The sequence below is a fragment of the Cygnus atratus genome, chromosome 2 (assembly GCF_013377495.2).
Source record: "Cygnus atratus isolate AKBS03 ecotype Queensland, Australia chromosome 2, CAtr_DNAZoo_HiC_assembly, whole genome shotgun sequence".
Classification (NCBI taxonomy): Eukaryota; Metazoa; Chordata; class Aves; order Anseriformes; family Anatidae; genus Cygnus; species Cygnus atratus.
This window is the reverse complement of record NC_066363.1, coordinates 19,495,446-19,517,155: the sequence shown is the minus strand read 5'-3', so window position 1 is coordinate 19,517,155 and position 21,710 is coordinate 19,495,446. Positions and strand designations below refer to the sequence as shown.

At 42.4% G+C, this 21,710-nt stretch overlaps 1 protein-coding gene across 1 annotated transcript in view; it reads right to left on the bottom strand.

The window, feature by feature from the left end:
• DNAJC1 (DnaJ heat shock protein family (Hsp40) member C1) overlaps positions 1–16,972 on the bottom strand; it is a 103,726-nt gene extending 86,754 nt beyond the window's left edge. The window contains exon 1 of the mRNA XM_035545221.2: positions 16,704–16,972. Coding sequence (XP_035401114.1) covers positions 16,704–16,883 — 180 coding nt within the window. The 5' untranslated portion in view covers positions 16,884–16,972. The remainder of the gene's footprint in view (positions 1–16,703) is intronic.
• Between the last annotated feature and the right edge of the window lie 4,738 nt (positions 16,973–21,710).

Here is a 21,710-nt window from a genome sequence, read left to right as displayed (position 1 = left end):
GGGAGCCACGCTGCAAGCCCTTGGATTTCAACCTCGTGGGTGACTTCGGGTTCAACTTTCCCCCAGGCGCTCATCACTCCCACATACAGTGCTGTAAATTACAGAAACCCCACAAGGTCTTCACCACGACCTGAAATACCTCTACTACCTCAGTATGGAGACACCTATTGAATTGCTTCTACCAGATCCTGTACGGACCAGCCCACAGATTAAATCCGTGCTGTGTAAGTACTGGGTGGCCGCTCACCTACTTCCACCGAGCAGCCAGCTCTGCCAAGAAGCTCTTTGCTCACACAAAGGCATCTGTGCCGCTGGGAAAGCAACCTCCAGAGACCCACACTACCCATGTGCCAAAAGGCAGTCTGAGAGATCTGACTTCGCTGATTGCTTGGCCCGAGAGCTCAGCCTGCACGTCCAAAGATGCTGAAATGCTGTACAAGCAATTTGCAAACACGGTTGTGAAAAATTCTCCTTCATAATAACCACTGGTGTAACACCTATATACCAAAATTGAGACCACATTAAATATTTGCTCAAGGATGACTAGAGAAAGCCACAAATGATCAGAAGTATGTATTATGAAACTTAGGACAATGATTTCTTCTGCAATGTTGAGGGAGGGAGAACAGGATTTACAATGACGTGCAGAAATGCAAATGGACCTTCAGAAACAACATGAGTAAGAAGATACCAAAAAAATGAAAAATATGAGATTTTTTTTTAAAAAAAAAAAGCAAAAAAGTAAGAGAATAAAAAAGGAACACAGAGAAGAACTATAACGTGCAGCCTAAAATCACATGCAGCTTTAAGCTTGCGGCGGCTCTAACCGCCTGTTGCTTGGCAATCCAATCTCGAGGTCCACTGAAAAGCCAACACCAATTTTAGACAGTCATTTTAGTTACAGAAAGCACAGGGATTAGACAAAAAGGCTCTTCCTGAAGCAATTAAAACGTAAGTTAACCAGGGTGCACACAAGCACTTTAGCTCCTGAGCTAAAAGAAAGGACTGAATTTATGATGAGCAGTGAAAGCCACAGTAAAACACGACGGCAGCAGGAATACATTTAAAAACCAACAAACCAACCACAGAATAAAGAGAAAAGATGACCTCCAAGATTAAGAGTGACAAACAGAAGACATTGGAGATTTAAAAAATGAAATAAAATCCTTAGTTATTCTTCCTGAACATGACTACATGTAACCCAAGCTAATTGCAGATCTCTCAAAAGGATGTATTGAATTCGCTGATAGGGAAACGTAACCAGAGACAGCGTGTTTTATAAATTATGGTATCTCTGATTGATATATGTAGTTCTTAATAAGAGGATAAAAAAAAAAAAGAGAGGAATGAGAAGACAAAGTACAGTATATGCTTGAGCAGGACAGAGAGTACTGTCAGACTGTTCACTCCTTCTACCTCTGAAAGTTAGAACAGAAGGAAGAAAAACAACAGCACAAAAGCCATCATCAGAAAAGACAGAATAATTATTAGCTCCAGGGGCTGTGTGGACAATCACCAGGAACTGCAACGCAGAGGGTTCCTAAGAGGTATTTACAAAGCCTTAGCACTCGAGCATCGGTGTCAGCTCAGCGGTTCTCAGCTGCGGCCACCAGGGACCCCATATACTGCCCTCGCTAAAGAAAAACCCTCAGTGCAGTCCCAGAAACAATGCTGTCTTGGTGGAAAATAAAGCCCGTGGCACAGCAAAGAAAAACAAGCATTATATTTAGGTAACTATCTTGTTCTCTATCATTATTCTGGGACTGATAATTTGAAAAGAGAGATTTAATTTGGGGGAAAAAAGCAAAATGAAAATAAAAATTCTGTGATGCCCAGTGAAAACTGTAGGCCTTTTGCCAAATACTAGATTAACCTAGGAAATACAGCCCTAGTGGGCAGGTCTAAGCAGATCTGCCACGAAGTCTAGAGAGGAACGGAGAGAAATTCACTCATTTCAGGGATTTGTTTGGATCTTCTCTGGGTGAAGGGTGTCTCACTCCTAGAAGGAAAGCTATGGCCTAGAAATTTAAGATCAACTCATCCAAAACATTGTCTGGACACTGCTTTGTCAAAAAACAAGCTTCTACACTTCATCCGAGTAAAACTACCGAGACTGAACTTAACCAGAAATCAAAGTGTGGCCTGATAAGCAAGATGTAACTCAAAATGTCATCAGAAGATCAGTGACGCTTCTTTTGAAAATTGGCTTCTTTCCTTGGTTTGTATTAGCAACTACAGTACCTTCTCCAGATTATTGATGCTTAAAATCAAACAGGTTTAAAGCATTTGTGCCAGAGCATACGCAATGATTCTTGCTAAGATCGCCAGTTCAACATGTACCTTAAAAATTAAATACAGAAAAGCTCGAGGCTGTGAAGTAATCTGCAAAGCGGTGGTAAGAAACATCCCGGCAGTGGCTGCTCCAAGTACACGCTGGAATTCTCCGGCTTTCCTTCCTCTCACCAGCGTGTTAAGACCCAGCAAAGTGCTATCCCACACTGTATCACACTTGGCTAGGTGATAGATTTTACACTAGTATAACTCACCTCGAGGTTTTTTTCTTCACCTCTTGTAATGATACTTTTCGTTAATCAAGTCATTACAAGACAGATCTTCGTGAGAATGAGTCCTGTTCTCAAGGTGCCTGCTGCCAGTACACGAATCTGTTATTCCTGACGTTCCAGGGATGCCAAAGCACAGGCACGTGACAGAATCAGAACTGCATTTTCTAAAGCCTGTACGATTATCTCAAGTACTCCTACCATAAATCAGCATTTTTCTGCATGCAAATTAACATTAATTTAGTATTAACGTAGTTACGCAAAGACACCATTAAATGCTGGGGGGAAAAGATCAGTTAATTCCCACATTTTGCAACCCACCAGTTTCCCTTCGTTTTTCATTCTTAGGGTTATCTGAGTGATCAATGTCCTTCAAGGAGCCTTTCCTCCTACTACATTGGTGTATAAAACAGAGCCATTTTATAATGAAGGTTAACACGGTTTTCTAATCAGATCTAGATAAAATTCAGCTTTAAGGGAGATTTGGAGGCACATCTGATGCTATTTTAAGTTTAGGATGCAATACTAGGCAATATTGAAAAAAAATAAATCTGTTTTTAAAAATGTTCTTTGGTTGGTGATCCTTATGCTCTCAGCAGAGCCAGCAACAAAGAGCATGTGGTGCTGCTGCACAGCTGAGCCAGAAGGAATGAGAGTATAAGCAATAACAAAGGGGTTTTCATCTGTAAGAATAGCTCTGATATTAAAAAGAATAAAAGGAGAAAATTAACGTATACCTGGAATGTTGTTTCAGTTTTCCACAATAACTTAGTGGACTAAGAAATTAATGCAGCATTTGAAAGCCTGCAGTTTTGTTTTTGGTTTGCTTGTTGGCGTTCTTGCTTTTGCTTAGTATGTTGTGCCTGTTAAAAGTTTGTTTTTCTCAATGTTGGGTTATGAAACAGTAGTGTGTGTGTACATTTTTTTTTCTGAAGCTTTTTCTTTTTCATAAAATACAAATAAATTGTTGGGCCTTTTAGCAGTTTGTTAGACTGTCAACCTTGTTTGGATATTATAGTTTTGTATAAAAGTGATTATTTGTAAACAATTTGAATGTACACGGCAGCCTATGCTGTACATGTGGTGTGTGTTACTGTTCCATAAACAGAGACACAGTTTGAATGTAACCCTTGAAAACAGGGTTGTAACCCCTGGCAGAGCTTGTGCCAAGACGCTGGGTATTACTGGGCTCCCACCTGAGGGATGGCTTAGGTGCAAATTTGTGAAATGACCTGGCTCACGGGCCTTCAATGTGTTCTTGATGTCAAGCAAACGAGTGGCGGAATCAGACCACAAGACAATTCATGTGCAGCCCCTCGTCTTTGGTAAAGCTGAAATTCTTCTCAGCGTTAAGCTGGAAAACTTTTGGAGAAAATCTGAAGATGCACTGGAGATTTTGAAATAACGTCACTCCAATCATTCTCTGACTAAAGAGGAAAGGCAGAACTAGTGTAGCTGTGCTTTGTACATGGCTGTGGTTCTGAAATGCTGCTGTCTCAACACAAAGCGCATCTGCTTGTTGAAGTAGCCTTATTGCACTGATATGAATGAGTAGCTTCTTCTTTAAGTGGCAATAATTATTGTTACCAGAGAATCACTGTGGTTGGAAGAGCCATAAGATCATCACGTCCAACCATCATGTAACAGTACCAAGTCCACCCCTAAACCATGTCCCTAAGTACACATCCACACATCTGTCTCACCCGACATATTTCGTGAATGATTCTGATTAAATTTCAAACTGATTTAGATTGGCTTTTATAGTTAATAATCACCATTTCAGAGTCACTGATTAATTCACACAGTGTTATCTTATGGAATATAAATGCTGTGATGGCAGAGTAGAAAAGCTGAATGCCACGTAGCGTTTGGTGACAGTTTATAATTATATTAGTAATTGCTTTTACTGGATCTTGTGTCTAACCATGGCTACTACAATAAAACAGTAGGAATTATATATTTTTTAAGTATCATCTGAAATGGAAGCCTCTTCTCATTTCCTATTAGGAATTACTTAAAATCTTATTCAATGGAAAGATAAAAATCTCAAGTACTTCTTTCAACTGATCAAAAATTCTGAATAAACTTGTTTTCCAACACAAGTTTCCTAGCTATCGAGTAGAAAATACTTCTTCTATGAGTTTATAACATGTAGTTTGTAGTTTCAGTTCCACTGATTTTTTTTTTCCTGCTCCAATACTTTTTCAACAGTACAAGCTAACCCAGCAATGATCAAAACAGAACTGTGAATTCAAATGTTGGACCGTACCAGTTGAAATACAGATAGAAGGTATCAGCCAGTCAGTTGTGTTTTGCAGTTTACAATGGTGAAAGAACAAACTTCTCCTGTACATAAGTACTTAAAAAGTAAGTATAACTGACATACATGCACGTTCAGTTATGTAGTGAGAGTTCCCAAGGTGGTGCACACCAGTAATCCATTCAGTAAATCTTCCTGGTCTTTGTGTTTTCTGGTTAATACTAGGTACTTAACCAGAAAGCTGAGTTAATTTTGCAAACAAAAGCTTCTTCTCTACTGGTCAAGTAGAGACTAGCCTGTCAATGAGTTACCGATTTGCTAATTATCTGAATCACGGGGATTTTTGCCTTTTACACCTTTATACTTAACTTTCTTACTTACAAAGGACTACAATGTCCAGACACCTTAATTTCTGGCAGAGGAGCAGACCATTGGCTAGTGAACTTAGATTTAAGCACAAGAGATAAGAGCAGGTAGCTGACGGACTACCAGGGCCCTATGATTGACTGGTTGAAGATCACTACCTCTGTGCACTTACATATTCCTCTGATCACTGGGGACATCAATTTAAAAAGGAAATAAGTATCTTTTCCTCAGTGGTGCCATTCAGCGTGGCTTCCAATGAGGATTTATAGCTGGATAAATACGTATCAGTTTAGAAATCATGGATTTTTTTTTTAGTGTTACTAGCAATTAAGAAAGCTGAATAGCTTTACCTTGTTTTGGATGCCTTCCAGGAATGCTGGATGCTCTGCTTGGTTTCCTACGTATACGCTCCTGACTGGGTGACCCTTAAATTTAATTCTTAAGCAAAAATAATACAGCCAAGGGCAATCGATGGTGTTACCTGAGGAGAACATGTGAACCTAGTCATGTTTTGCAACCCAGTTTCTCCCTGCACCTCTCAGGCTCCTCAGTTTTTGATCAGTAATGTTAGGGGGTGCATTCCTGATGGCGCCCTTCAACCAGCTGCTGCTGCACTGGGTTTGGAGAGCTGTCAGCAGCATCTAAGATCGCTTTGTGGTTTATAATTACCAGCTCCAATTTCTGCTCTGTAACTATGGCTTTATATATATTTTGCCTGTCACCTTACCCTTACCTACAATGAAGTTAATCTCACAGAACCTGCTATCTAACTACCCAAAATGTATAGCATGAGCTGTGGACTTTGAGATTTCACCGGGTGCTTTGCTCTTCGGCTTGTCACTGGAAGTGTCACATACAGCCAGTCCCAGCACCAATCCCCCGGCAGGAGACCTTTCAGCTGCCTAGTCTCAGCTCTGAAAACTGGCCATTAAACCTTGCTTTTTGTGTCCTGCTCATCAATCTTGTGCTTTTAAGACTCCCTCGCCCCATCCTGTGGCAAGTTAGTTTCCTGGATAACCCTTGGTGCGGAACCCTGTCAAAGCCTTTTGCAAAACCAGACCACCCCGTGCCTGCTGGATCCTCTCTCCATGCCCTCACAGGAGCACGCCAGGGCTCTGGTGGGTCGGTGAGGCAGGGTTTCTCCTTGCAGAAGCCACGCTGCGTCTTTTCCAACAGACCGAGCATATCCTGGCTCCAGGGACTTTATTTTTATAGACCCTACTGCCTTTAGCAAGGATGGATGTCAGACTTCCTGGGCTGTAGCTCTCAGGATCTCTTCTCATTTGTTTTCTGGTACTGATGGGAACCAGCTCCCTGCCAGCACAGCTTGTTGTGTCCTCCCCCCAGTACTGGGTTACCTCCTTCACCTGCAGGTCTGTAGCTTTGTACATGAATTTCCTTCAACAACGATCTCAAGTGAAAGCCATCATCCTGGTAATGTCTTAAGATTTGATTTACCTGTCAGGTGTAACATGCCTGTATATTTACTTCAAGTTGAATTAGCTTCTCTTGACCTGTTTACTGCAAAGAATGTGTTGGTATCTCTTGAACATCTCCAACAGGAAAGACTCATGAAATAAGTTAACCAATTGCATGGCTGTAGCTTTATTCCCAAATGAAACTTTTTATATTTTTGTCCTCAAGCACTCCCTAGCTAGCATCCTGCTTTTGATTATATTTAAAGAAATAAAGAAGTTTTGAAAAGACAAGCAGTTTGACATTTTAGTTTGCTCTGGCAAATAAAAAAAGTCTGTATTAACAGATTAGAGGTAGTCCACACATTTTTTTAGCTGCATATTTAAACAATCCTACTGGAACTGGCACAGAAACAACCAAATTGCCATTTTATTCATCGATTACTTAAAAGAATAGCTGCTATTAATGCAGCTTTCTTGTTTTCCTGTTATTCATGTAAGATTACACACATTTCCTCGGGAGCTCAGGCCTCTTACTGAGATATTCTGAAGGAATTTGAGAATGTACCATCTGCTTCTGTTAACTTCGCATCAGTAACTAGCAGTAACTCTGTACCATCTCAGACTTGGACAGTAGCTGTCTTTTGAGAAGGTCCTTGGGAGGCCTTGGGTTTGTACTGTTGCTTGAGTTAAGGTTAATGCAGAGTTGTTCCCCACCCCTTTTGACTAATGGTACCTTTATACCCTAGTAGTTCTGTGGATTTATCAACTCCTAAGCAAGCTTCTTACTGTGATGTTCTTAAGTTTATCACTTCGGAAACAATGAGATTATTTATTTTACTCAAGGTCTCCCAGTTTTGATGCTGCCACTTATTAGTAACGTCACTGATCATTCCTGTTGGCTTAAATAAGATTGATTGGTTTTTTTTGTGTGTGTTATATAAATCACTGAAAACTTCAATTTTCATTTTCTATCAAATGTTAGCCTTGAATTGTTGAGGAAAAAGACATGAGGCAGTTTTATGATACACCATCACTTCTACAAGTTTTTAAAACTTACCAAAATAAATCTCACACCAGGGAACCTGGTTGAAATGCAGGAACTGTAAGTTAGCATATGAAAGCTAGAAGTTGTATTGAATAAAGTATTTCAAGGGTTTAGTATAGTGCTTTAGTGTACAATCAATTTTCTTTTTCTGCTAAATACAGTTGCTTGAGATACTCATACTTCTGGGTATTACCTAAAACAATTAAACCCTGGATCTAATCCTACCTTCTGCTTCCATGCTGTGCGTGCACCTTGACTAATGCCAAGGTATGTGAATTTGGGGTAGACTTGGCTCTTTGCTGTCATCTGCATTGCTGAAGAGTGAGAGATTGTTTGAGAACCCAAAGGAACAATAATCAGTATGGGCTAATGGAAGACTAAATGGGGCTGCACCCTCTGGGAAGTCTAGCTTTGTAGGTACTAGGTATTTGCTGCAGAGTTCAGATGGTCTTAAGATCAGACAGTTTCATAGGAGAGGTGTCAGTGAACGTTTTTTAGTTTGAGCTACCTTAACAGTTGGACCTAGGATTGTCCCGAGCAGGCTCTAATTTGTCATAGTGTGACAGCAAACTGAAATACATAAGTGCAATTAAACATCATTTAGTATTGTAGCTGATCTTTATCACACATGCTTTAGCTTTATCTCAGTTTTGTGGTAAAACCACAACGTTTAATTTTGAGCCTTTTTTTTTTTTTTTTTTTTTTTTAAGTCTTTGAAGTTGTTTGTCATGTTACCTGAACATTTTGTATTTAAATACATGCTACTCATTCTCCCTGTAAAAGGGATAGAGTTAGAGAGAAATACACTTGAGGTACAAATTCTACCTTAATAATAGAGAACTTTAATCCTGATGTTATGTGTCATATTTTAAACTGAGATGTTTTAAATATTTCAGTACAAAATATGTCTTAGTATTTATTTGAATTTTTATTTGAAGTCTAGAAAAAAAAGTTTCCCAATTTATAAGTGCCCTTGCACAGGTTGCTGTTTTTCAACTTCTCATGCAAATATATTTGTGAATATAAACACCACTTAACACTGAATACAGATGTCTTGTTTTCTTTCTAAGATATAATTTCATTTGTCATCTTTGTGTTTGCTTTCCTCAGAGTTCAGGTCTTTAACAGAGAAGAACTTTTAAAGAAAACCTGTCTGATATTTAGAGAACTATCAGTAGGGGTATGGTATCTTTTTAAATTTCTGTCCTAAAGCAAGCAGAAAGCTGTAAAACTTGAGTTTCTTCACTTCTGGAATATGTAAGACACATTCCCATAGCTTCCATACCATTTTCTAACAAATTAAGACACTGCCATTGAATTACCAGTATCCCACCATCATCAGGGTATTGGTTATCCTGCCTGCTATCAGGAGGTATGAGGGCCTTACGCGACAGTTGGCTAGACCTGATCAAATTAATACTGTGGCCAGAAAAGACAGTACTGGACTAGGCTGGTTTCTGAAACTGATTTCTCAGTCAAGATAGAACTGTGTCTTGATCAGGTATTCAATATTTTGCAGTCCAGATAAGACAAATATACAGCGTTTCCCATTCCAGCTGCATGAGCAGAACTTGCTATTAGCAAACAACCAACCCACAACTCGCACCAGGGTTGCCTGTGGAGTCCCAGGCGGTTTGGCTGCAAGCCGTGAAGAAGCAAACGTACTGCAATCATTTCCAGTCTTCACCCCAGCATCACGTTCATGGGACATTTTAGGAAGATAATTATTTGGGGCATTTTTGAGGGGGTAGCTTGCTCAAACAGTGGTGCTTTTCAGACACTCCACTAGAATACAGCCGCCTCCCCTCCCATAACATAGGGGTGAGATGGTATGAGTCCTGATGTGGTGGTCAACATCGTCCCACACAGGAGAACTGCAGCAAAGGAGACGAATTCAAGACAAACGTAAAACACAGAGCCATGTGTAAGTGGCAGAAGCCATCAGCACAGGTTACCTACCATTCCCCCTCAACAAATTGGTCACTCAACCAATTGCAAATCAAATGCAGAACTTCCAGGAGCTAAAATGGCACACTGTTTATTTCCACAATTTGAAGACCAAGCTATTATGGACACATCCTTAAAGGATTAGCAAAGTGGAAAGCACAGAGAGCAAGAGAAGAACAGCTAAAACATTATTGTTGCTGCAGTCAAAACAAATAAATAAATCATCACTCCTTATTTTATCCCTTCCACAGCCTTTTGCATACTGTTAGCTCCCTTGGGTTCCCTGCTACACATCCCTCTGCACAGCAAGAAAGAAGAAAAATAATCTGAAATAAATCAGAAAAGTATCACATGACTGAGTTGTCAAGGAAAGCTATCAGTAAATGTCTGAAACTACCTCTAATGGCAAATTCTGCAACACTTTCATGTCTTTAAGAAAGGAGCCAACAACAATCAAAGCAAAACAAAAGTAATAAAACCAACAACAACAGAAACAAAAATAGATTTCCTTGGACAATGTCCAAGCAAAAAGTCAGTAGAAGACAATACAGAAAACACATTTAACTGGAAAATGTAAGTTTTACAAGCCTAGACTTCTCAATCATTTTAAAATACTGCAACCATGAACAAAAACATCAAGGAATGTTATTCATACACGATACCTGTCAGTGCACCTACACAACACGTTACATAAAGTAGCAGCAGCTTACCTGAAAGTTCAGCGCTGTTAAAAACAATAAATACAAAATCCAACAGCCTGCTCCATTCTCAGTTACAAATCTGAGCACAGGTATCACGACTGGTTCTCTGTGGCATTTCTTCCAAGCAAACTAGTGAACAAGTGAATAATCTCAACAATGATTTTGCACAACTTGAATTAATTTACATTTCTGATGAAAAACAGAGTTTCCAGAACTGCTGGAAATCTCACTTCCACGTATAACTTAAATGTAGCAGATTTAAATAGAAAGCTTAAAAGCATGAAGGGATGCAGAGTTATATCTAAATAACATACTGAGAAAAAAAACCACACAATTACTTTTGTGGAATAAACCAAAATTACAGCAAAAGCCGCTAGCAAGCGATTTGCTGGGATTTTTTTTATTGCTATTTTTGTTTGAACTACTGCAATGAAGTCTATCACTGCTTCAATGTTGATGATTAGGTTTGGTGGTCTTCTTGGCTGTAATTGGCATCAGCTGTAATTGCCATAACAGGAACCAAAGTCAAAAAAACAGATTTTGAAGAACCCTTCCTTTCATCCACCACCCAAAAGAAACATGCAGATTCAAGAAATACCTGTGATCTCTCACTGTCCAAATAAAAGTCTGCTACTACTACTACCTAGCTGGACGTTACAGAAGCTAATTATTTTTGACAGACTGGAGCACTGAAGTTGATGCAACGTCTCGTTTTTTGGCCATAGAACCCAGATTCTGTGACCAACAGTGCATTAAAGTCTAGCCCTTCCAAAACTACTAGACCCCCTTAATATGTATTTTGAACATGAAGCAGAAAATCTGAAACAGGTTTCTGAATCTAGAATGTGAACCATTAGACACGATGTTTCATCACTATCCCAGCAACTTTGATTCCTCCAATACGAGTAGTGAGCCATCAAGCTGCTACGCGGTGCTTCATGGCACAAGGCTTTCAAAAGTCAGAGTGAATATCCTAACTGTCATGCAAAGACGAAGTAACCTTACAAACAAAATAAGAAAAGCCTAAAGTTCACAGCTTTGACACAATCATCTCAGTAAGTCATGCTGTCATTGCACGGGTGTGAAGCTCTATCTCACTGAATCAAATACTTGCAAAGCTTGGGAGACTAAACCAGTGTTACCAACCTAAATATTTTTCTCTGAAACATTTGCAGATGACTTTAGTAACACTGCACCCACATATGTTACCCTTAGAAAGCATCAGGGAAGAGAACAGCCTTGAGTGTTAGAAGGAACAACCAAAATAAGTCTTTAGAGCATGATCCAGTTTGTCACCAGGAAGACGAAACAGACTGCTCCGTTTCTGGGCACCTCTCCTATTTCTCCTACCTCATCCTGCTTACACACACTTCGTCAGCCAGGGGAGTGAGAAGACCTCTACAGGTAGGCTGTTTTTGCTGAGGTCTTGAGAGCATTCCTTGAATAGATGTGGCTCTCCCTGACATGCCTCCTCCCACCTGAGGGGACCACTCCGTGTACTCAAGTTCCCCAAAAGCTCTACAGCAAAAATGGTTTTATCTAGTTGTTTTGTTTTGGTTGGGTTTTTTTTTGGACAGTGACCCACTCAAAGCAAGAACCGAGGCAGCACCAGACGATGTAACACTGACAGTTTCAGAGGTAGCCATTCATTCTGGAAAAGAAATTACCAGATCTATGCCCAGGAACTTTACTTACACAACACGTGAATCCGCAGCTTTAGAACTGCGGCGATGAACGTTGGCAGTCAGCACACTCGCAGCATTCACCACCTATGCAAGAACCTATTAGAGAAAATTTTCTTAGACTGACATTACGCCCGGTAATATCATAAAATCCAGGTAATTTGTCATGGGGCTCATTTCTAGCAAGGTTCTGCCTTACTAGGCAATGCCAAGAGGTAAAATCCAGCATAGGCCATTTCCCACAGAGTGCATCTACCTCAATTCCTTAGCACAGATGTGCTACGGAGCGGACATGCCAAGCAAACTTCCTTACTTTTCGCACTGATGGCGTGCCATGAAGCAGCCCTGGCGGGGCCGAACTGGGCTCCGTTCAGATAGGACCGAGCTGCAAGACGCATACCGGGAGCACAAGCACCGCGCTTCAACACAAGCGGGCACCGAGCCCACGCGGCCAGCCTGGAACGAGTTCAACCACAAAATTCCCTGAAACGCAAACAGTGTGGGCATCGGTGCCTCGGCACCAAGCGTTGCACTCTGCAGACACAGCCCTGCCGGACTGCACCACTTGCTAGGGCACACACAGCCTCTCTGTTCCTGTGGCCTTTGAAGGGGCCCGTTGGCCCAACACCTCCAGCTCGTCTAGAGGCGTCGTGGCTTCTCGCAGCCAAGGAAACCCGACTCCTTGGTTTTCACATCTTGCAACTTCTGGGAACTGCTAACACGCCAGGAGCTCGCAGGCTGCGGCTCTGACCTGGCACTACTCCGTCATCGAGCAAATCCGCCGCCAAGCAGTGACGCTGATGCAGCACTTAGCTTTTTCAGTAAAGTCACGGGAATTAAGCTTGTTCAAAATAAAACTCACGTGCCACAAGGAAGGTATACACCGATACTAAAGAAGGCACTCAATATTTTCAGGGGCTATATATTTATCCACAGTGTCGGCCCCCAAGTCGCACCCACGCGTTAAATTTTCCTCAAGAAATTGAGGTCTCAGGGCCTCTTCTACCACGTCAAAGGATGCTCGGAGAAACTTTGTGTTTGCTTTCATACACAGCCTGGGCCCAGCAGAACTTACAATACAAACCTGTTCCCTTATCTGATGGCCAGCAGAAGCCAAAGCCTCATTCAGAACTTCCTTGGTCCCAACTGATACAAGGCACGCTGCCCTGCCCTGCTCGATTCTTGCAATACAGCTCGTGCACTTCAGCACATCTTCACATGATCAGCACGCTGCAGAGTGCTCTTAACACAAGCAAACAAGCAACATTTCCTAAAAACCTCTCCATCAAACCTCCTGTATTCTAGAACAAATCCTGAAGTTTCACAAGACATCAGAGGCCTGCAGTGCCTTCCTTACAGCGAGCCAAAAATAGTAAAGCAGCGGGCAATCCCCTTGAAGCCACATACACAGTTATAATCAACAGCATACTTTGGCAAGAAGTTGCACGGGTGCAGCCGATGCCAGCTTGATTCAGCCAGAGCATACCATATTTATGCAGGTATTGGCTAGTAAAAGCTGTAACAGATAGAGTTAACTCGATCGGGGCATTTGTTGCCCTACAAGCTCATAGTTCCCCAGATCTTCCTGGAATTTTTCCAAAAAGTTGACATCGCTTTTGCATGTTCACATTCTCAGGTAACAAGGTAATTTTATGACGGAGTCTGCACAGTCTCTGGTTTAATTCAGCAACCTCATCTGAGTTTTAAGATGAGTGCTATCTGGTCCTGATCCCTTTGCCAGTTTGAAGCTCTCCATATTGAAGTGATTACGGGCACGATTATTACAGCTGATCTGTCAAGAGTTTATGATTCTAATTTGCCTCATTTGGCCGCAACTTCGGTAAAGAACTGGAAGACATGGAAATGTAATCTTTTCTCAAGCCAAAGGTTATCTTAATCTCTCCATTTTACTAGGTCAAACTTCTTTAGAACAGTAATATTTTAAGTGAGCCATTCAAGTTAATCACATCATCAATTTAAGCACAACCAAAGAAATATGAAGGTAGAGCAATTTAGGAATTGCTCAAAATGGCAGTAGAAAAAAATCTCAAGTTTAACTCTCCTTTATAAATGGTATGTTATTATGGATCCAGTGGCTTAACAGATAGATTGTGTCCTTGCATCACATTCAGATACTTCTTCCTCTAGCACTCAACTGGGATGCTGGACAAGATGACCTCCAGAGGCTGCTTCCATCCTCGAACGCTGCAAACCCTTGTAGATTTCTCAGCCAACTCTTCCTTGAATTCAAGCACTAAGCACAGTTATTAGAATAACCAGGTCACAATCTTACTCTTTGTCAATCCACTTTCACAACAAAACTCATTTTCATTATAACATCCTCCAACATCCCTGCCACCGATGCTGGAAAGCACGACAGCAGTAGCGTTTGAACCTAACGCTCCGCCAGTGCAATGCCACAAGGTCATTGAAAAGGCAAAATACAAAACCCTTAGTTCAGTGAATATGGACTAGCAACCAAAATCATCATTTCTCTCCAATTCCAGGGGAAAATCCAGCAGCCAGATGCTCCATCAAAGTACACACGAGAGGTAGAGGACCTCCCACAGTCACGTTGTCATTTGAGGTCAACAGCAGCTTCTGACACTGCACGCGAGGTTCAGCAAAACGCCAGTACAACAATTCTCCTACCAAGATCTAAGCTGCTGTAATGCCTTTAGAAAGTATTGAACTCATTCCCTGTATTTTTTTAAAAATACAAGGTGACGTCCAGAGAAATCTGGCAGCCTGATATGCTGCTGCTAATAAGCATGGTTGAGCATCTGCATTTTAGACATGGAACTTACATCCTGCTCCGAACCTCCCTCTCCCATAAATACGTAGGGGAAGGGATCATCAAGACACAATACAAGGCAACAAATACCAATGAATACCAGAGGAATACGGAGACGGGGAAAAAAACAACAAGCTTTGATGAATGAGAGACTGTGAAACAATCCAAAGGCACAGCCACAAAGGCCATATTCACACAGTCTCTGTCCCTCTTGAGTGAAAACCCCAAGAAAAACACCTGAGCATACGGAAACACAACCACCAGCACCAGAACTACAAGATAATCACAGCATTGTAGTCAAAGGCATGCCAACTAAAACAATAGTGACATACAAAATAACCAGTAAATTAACTCCATTGAGTCATAGTTCTAGAAAACAGCAGAAAACCTGAAGAAACAGGCAAACAGAACGCAGAGACGTTATGGTAAAAGGCAGCTTTGTGTTAAGGCATCCAAGGCAGCGCACAAAATACCTGACATTTGTGCACTTCCTTGACCCCATTACAAGACCAGTCACCTTCTGGACACGGTAACCCAAACCACCGCAGCGACCTCACGAGTCGGCCCAAGTCAGAGCCCTACTTCAGTGCCCTGTCTGAAACGCTGGGACAGGCCAGAGCTGGAGAAGCAAGCAGCAGGAGAAGATGCCACATGGAAGAACCTGTAAACCTGTACAGCTTTCTCAACTTTTTCTCTGCTTGCACACTGCAGGAGATTCAAGTTCTCCATTACGATCTCCTAGTAATGTAGTGCCCGAGCTGAAGTGTGATGTTTAGTAAGAAAGTGCTCTGCTAGTTCACAACGTTATATTTTGATAATCTTATTGTGCAAGGTACAGATTCAGCCCTAAACAAAAGGTCTGTGGAGGATATGAACAAAAAGATGAACATCTGATTTGAACATCACTAATCAAAACACAAAGAATTGTATCCCTACATTATCTAAACACTAAAATTGCCTTTCAGGATTTAAAAATGAAACGCTTAGGCTCATGAAAGTGAAATTTGCATAGCAGCATTTGCTGTGGTGTATATATGATGATATTCCATAGTATTTAACACCAGAGGCTTAAGAAGTAAAACAAAAAGAGATGAAAGACTCAGAATCTCCCAGCTACCATCTTACAAGCACAACTGGTAGTTTCCAAAACAGGACCCTTACAGGTGCAGACACCGCCCCTCTCCTTGCAGGGGAGGTCTTAATGAAATGCATCTGAATATAGCCTTATTCTCAATAACGACAAGGACTACAGAGAACAGGTTTTAAAGTTAAAGAAGTTATTAGGATAGCAGGATCATCCACCACAATGTAGAGGTGCTAGGAGAGAAACTAAGGATGAAGTGTCTTTTGGGGACAGCGGTAAAGTAAAAATAATATAAAGAATGAGTTCTTCAGGAGAGGAATACTGCCTGGAGAAAGTGACCAGAAGAAGATCACTAAGATGTGTAAGAAGAGATGAAGCAAGGCTGCGCACGCAGAACAGAGCGCCCAGGAAAGGAAGGCCATCAGGTGGGCTCCAGGAGAGGCAAGTTGAAGACATGGAGCAGCAATGAGGCCAGCAACAAGGAACCTGGGATAAAAGCACGCGGAAGAGCAGTGCCTGTGGTGACTTTATGCGGACAAGAACTACCTGAAGGTGCGCAACGATCGCTGCGAGATACTCCCGAGGGTTGCCCAGCAGATGCGGAGCCCAGGCACAGCAGCCCGGAGGCACGAGAAGTGAAGGCAACCATCTAAAAGCCATCCCCAAGGTAAGGGCTGCCGGCTCACCACACGCCGGGGCTGCCGTATGGAGGTGCACGGGGCTGCAGGGGGCCGAGGCAGAGCTCCCGGGCAGGGAGCGGAGCCCCGGGGGGAAGGGGCCGGGGGGGGCAGCCGGCCATCTTCGGGGCCGCGCCCGGAGGGGTGCCCGGGGGTCCCCCCGCTCACCTGCTGCACCCCGAGGAAGTCGTAGAAGTTCCGCGGCACCTCCTCCACCAGGTCGAAGAGCTCCAGGTCGCCGCTGTCCCACGCGCGGCCGCGGGGCAGGAGCAGCGCCAGCAGGGCCAGCGGCAGCAGCAGCGGCGGCGGCCGGCGGCGGCGGCGCGGGGCGGGCGGCGGGCGGCCCATGGCGACCCCCGGGCGGCCGAGGAGCGAGGACGTGGCCGGACGGGCGCAGCGGCAGCGGCCGGGCGCGGAGGGAAGGCGCCAGGCCCGGCCCCGCCGGCTGCCGGCCCCAGCGGGGGCGGGCGGCGGGGAGGGGAGGGGAGGGCGGGGGGGGGGGGGAATTTCAGACCGGCCAATCGCCGCCGCTGCGGGGCGTGACGTCAGCTAGCCCGGCAACCGGCGGCGCTGGCGCAGTGGAGGCGGTGGGGGGCAGGGCGGCCCTTCCCTCTCCCCTTCCTGCCTCGGCCTTCCTCCTCCTCCTCCTCCTCCTCCTCCTCCTCCTCCTCCTCCTCCTCCTCCTCCTCCTCCGTGGCTCAGCAGCGCGGGTTACCGACATTAAATCGCCTGTTTCGCTTTCACTCGCGCAGCCCGGCTCCTCGCAGCGCTGCCCTCACTGTATCCCATTCCCATCCAGGCCCAGTTGTCACTCTGAGGAAGGGCGTTTTCAGCCACCTCCAAAACAGCCATGGTTTTCTGAATCTACCTCAGAAAGCAGGGGTTTTTTTTCCAGTTCACAAAAATCCTTTCCTGAATCTGGTTTACAAAAACCCCAGCTGCTAATCTAACGTCCTAGGAGGAGTTAGGCACCGCTTACACCAGCAGAGCACTGCCTTGGATAACGCTGTGGGAGCAGTGAGACCTGGCTTCCTGCTTCATTCAGAACAGGGGCTGGAAGCAATTTGTATTCTATCACACATATCATAGAATGTTTATCATACATACATAATTCATCTATCATACATATCATAACCTTTATCATATCCTATGATTCTATAATTTTCCAACTCACGGTAGTCTCAGGCATTCTCTTCTATTGAAGCTGTTCCCCTTTGAATAAACTACTTAAATATTAATTAGATTGACATTTAAACTTATGTTTCCGCATCCCATATGCATGCCCTCTGGGCTGTTAGGACCACGATTCTGCCTCTGGCTCTGTTTCCTGAAAAGACACCTAAACCCATTTGCCAGGAAATGATAATTTAACCAACATCTGATGTAGACTTTTTTTTTTTTTAATTCACCCGTCTCAAAAAGGAGTGCTTAACTGTTAATTCTGATCATCTTAAAAAGTGCTTCTTTCACTTCATCACAGAGCTACAAAAATAATCCGTTCCTAGAGAATCGCAAAGTCATGAGGAAGTCTTGGGCTAGCTGTTTTATCAGCTGCTTTGTTTTGCTGGAGTAACTGAATCTGTTATAGATTGGTTTCTTCCCTCTTAATTATTTTCTTCTTCTGTTCTTTTTTGCAGACCAGTACTCATAGCATAAAGTCCCTTTGTTGCCTAGTCTGTCTGCGTTCTCCTTGCTTTCAAGCCTCAAGCTTTATTGTACAAAAATACCAGCTTTCAATTCAAAAAGTTACCAACCCATAAGGTTATAAGGTACAAAGCTTCAAGATGCAAAGTACCATCAGAAACCTGGGGCAAATTAAGAGCTCAGCAAGGTAGTATGATTTTTAAACCAGCTTAAAGAGTTTTCTTAAATGTCAGATTAACAGTACTCCAGTCCCCTTAGTATATGCTTTCCAAACTCGCCTTCTTTTCTCCCTTGTTTTGTATCTTCAATATGTGCTTCATTTTGCCTCATTAGCTTCTAAGCCTCTTTAGTTAAGCTGATCTAGTACGATGATCATCCTTTGAAAAGAAGACTTTTTAATTTTGATCTTATTTTTTATCATTCAGAATTTGTTACAGAGGATGACCGCTTTCAAAATCCATCTCTGGTTGCTCTTGCTGAAACTGAAGTTAAAACCTTCAAAAAGTGATAAAAGTAGCTGATCAGTTCTCTTGAGACTAGGAAAAACTGTCCTAACACTGACCACCAATTTCAGGTAGATTGTGGCTTCAACCCTTTATAGAACAGCAGAAGATGATAGTTACTTTGAAAGAAACATCTCAGAATTCTTCAGCTAAATTATGCTGTCTTTCACTCAAGAGGAATGTGAATTTAGGAAGAATAACAGGAAAAAAAAATCACTGATGGTAATAGGATTATGATTCTTTAAAATACATATTTAAGAGATATCTTACATTTAAGTCAGCATACTTAAATTATTCCAATCAGTTTTTAAAATGTGGGAAATTCAAATACTCGTTTTTTATTCTGCTTTGTAAACTATTAGAAGAGAAGGCCTGATACTGCATGTAACATTTCTAAATTTTTGTATTTATTTTTTAATTCTAGACAATGAGCTTGGTTTAAAAGTTTCCATTAAAATCATTCTGTACCCCAAGAATAAATACCGATATTTTGGTAAGAAACTGCTAAAAATGCTATTAAAACACTTGAAGTACCACCATAATAATGTCAGTCTCTTCCATTTTTCTGTTTTCCTGTTACAGTCATAAGCAGTTATTTTTTCTTGGTGAGTCATTAGAGTCCTTCCCCCTTCTCCAACACTTCAATTAATCCAAGTCACATTAGACTTCCACAGTACAAAATAGAGCAGCTAAATTGAAAGTCAGTTCTCTCTCTCTGATTCAGAAAAAGACTTAAAATACAAAGCAAACATAAACCAATTCAGCAATGCTTGCCTGAAAGAGTATATGTGAGAAATTTGCAGTGACAGGGGCAGTGACTGCTGGGTGAGATGACCAGTGATGACAATTTAAATCTTGGTATTGCTAAGTCTGACACAAATGCATAGAAGGTAGAAAATTCCACACAACTTTGTCATCGTGGTCTAAAATTACTCATGTTGGGAGGTATTACTATTTTTTTTCTAACACGTATACATGACATTTAAATGGCTAGAGGATCAGAGGAAGGTTTTTAATTGAACACCATATTCTGTACGCAGCCTCCCCAGCCGGGCAGCACCTTTATTTTAAGAACACTGGGAGCTGCAAAGGCGAGTATGGCATTTCCTTTCCCTGCCTCGAGGTTTCTCTGCCTGCACACACAGGCCGGTATCACCGAACCAGGTATGCTCGTCCACTAAGCTCTCCTTTGCAAACCGTAAGGGCAAGAAACATACACGGGAATATAACTTGTTTAAATAAATCTATGTTCTGATGCTAATTGACAGTAGCACCCGAGGCCCGAGGCATGAACCGGTTATTATTACTGTTTTAACACCACTGAAAGACCAACATACTTTAAAGCCCAGTAGGATTCACACAATCATATTCTGAATAGCTAAAGAGCCTGCTATTTTGGTGTCTCGAATAGAAGACGACTAGTGGAAAGAGCTTATTAAAGGACCACCTTTTTTTTTTTTTTTCCTAAAGATAAACTTTCTCTGCTAGCAATTCATGAGTGACTGCTCCGCAGTCTATTCCGATTTTCTCTTCTGGCTGCTCAGTTTGGGTGCTTCTGCATGGGTTTGTATAGTAACAGTAGTTTTCTGTGTTAACAAAGCTGGCTTAAGAGTTTCCTGCGCCCTCCCCCCAAGCCCAGACGCTTGTTCCCACCTCTGCGCCGCTGTTCGCTGCCTCCTCGGCTGTGCTAATTCAACTCTTTGTGGGCCACGTTATAAATCAAATGACTGAAATGATCCAGGTTTTTCCAAAAAAAAAAAAAAAGAAAAAAAAAAAAGCTGTTCGCACACACATACATACACATGTGCACACAAAAACTAGGATTTATTTCAGTGATCCAATTTACAGCACAGCCCAGAAACAGCTGCATCGGCACAATCAAGGGGACAGCGAACTTCGATGAAGGAGCAAGAACAAGAGGGCATAGCAGGCAGGAAACTGCCTGGCTTAGACCGGCTTTCCCATCGGAAAAAAATAAAAATAAAACCTTTGTATAACTATAGCCTGAGAGCTCAAAGCAAGCTGTTCCCCAAGCAGTGAGGCTAAACAGAGTGGAGGGAGGCATTCTCCTTGGCAGCTGGCAGGCAAGTTCGGAGGGCTCGCCCTGGAAGAGAGGGCTCTGCTGCCAAGGCAGCGGGTCAGAAGGCAGGCACCTTGCTCAGAGGTGTTCCCTAGTGCTCTGTCCTGCCAGGCAACTGATCTGGCTTTTTAAAGGGTTTATTTGTTAAAGCCAGATCATTTCCCAGATCCACTTTGGAGCGTAACCATGCAGCCAGATGAGTCAGAATGGAGCGGAGAAGGAGGGAAGGTAGCATCCAGCATGGGAGTGGGAGAATAAGGGGGAACAGGATCACTTTATAGCAACCCTGCCCGCTGAAAGGTTTGTAAGGAATATGCCATTTGTGTAGACCAGCTGTTACCTTAGGCCAGACATAAGTCAAAGTAATGAGAAAGAAATGTGGGAGTGGAAAGAGAAGCAAAAACAGAGCTAAAAACAGAAAGTTGACTCTATTACAGTCCATCAGACATGAAAGAATATTATTTAGGAAATAGCTATTTCATGCCTGGTCTGGGTAGCTCAGTCCTCTCTTTTAGTATGTTACTTTTTTTTTTTCTTTCCCCTCATGTTACATCATTAGTACCAAAACCAAAACAATCCCTGCCTTGAGCATGCCATACCTGGTGATATTATTTTCCAAACTGAAAAGCTACCTGAAGCCACATTAACATCATACAAGATAACTCGTACACTGTGGGACAGAGAAAAAGGTTTCATCTTCAGAATGCCAACCACATCCTAACAGTATAAGGCCAACATGTGAAAGGCTTGATCATTATAAGTGGCCTTTTCCCAGCATAAATGCATAATGTTTTGCTCCATGACATGGCAATAGTCCGTCATTATATCTGAATATGTATTTTCCTGTAGAAGAACATCAAGATGGGGAAGCACTGTCTCAGGCAGAAGTTCAGGAGGCACAAGAATTAAAAGACAAAACAAAATCAGCGATTAGAAGGCTTATACCAT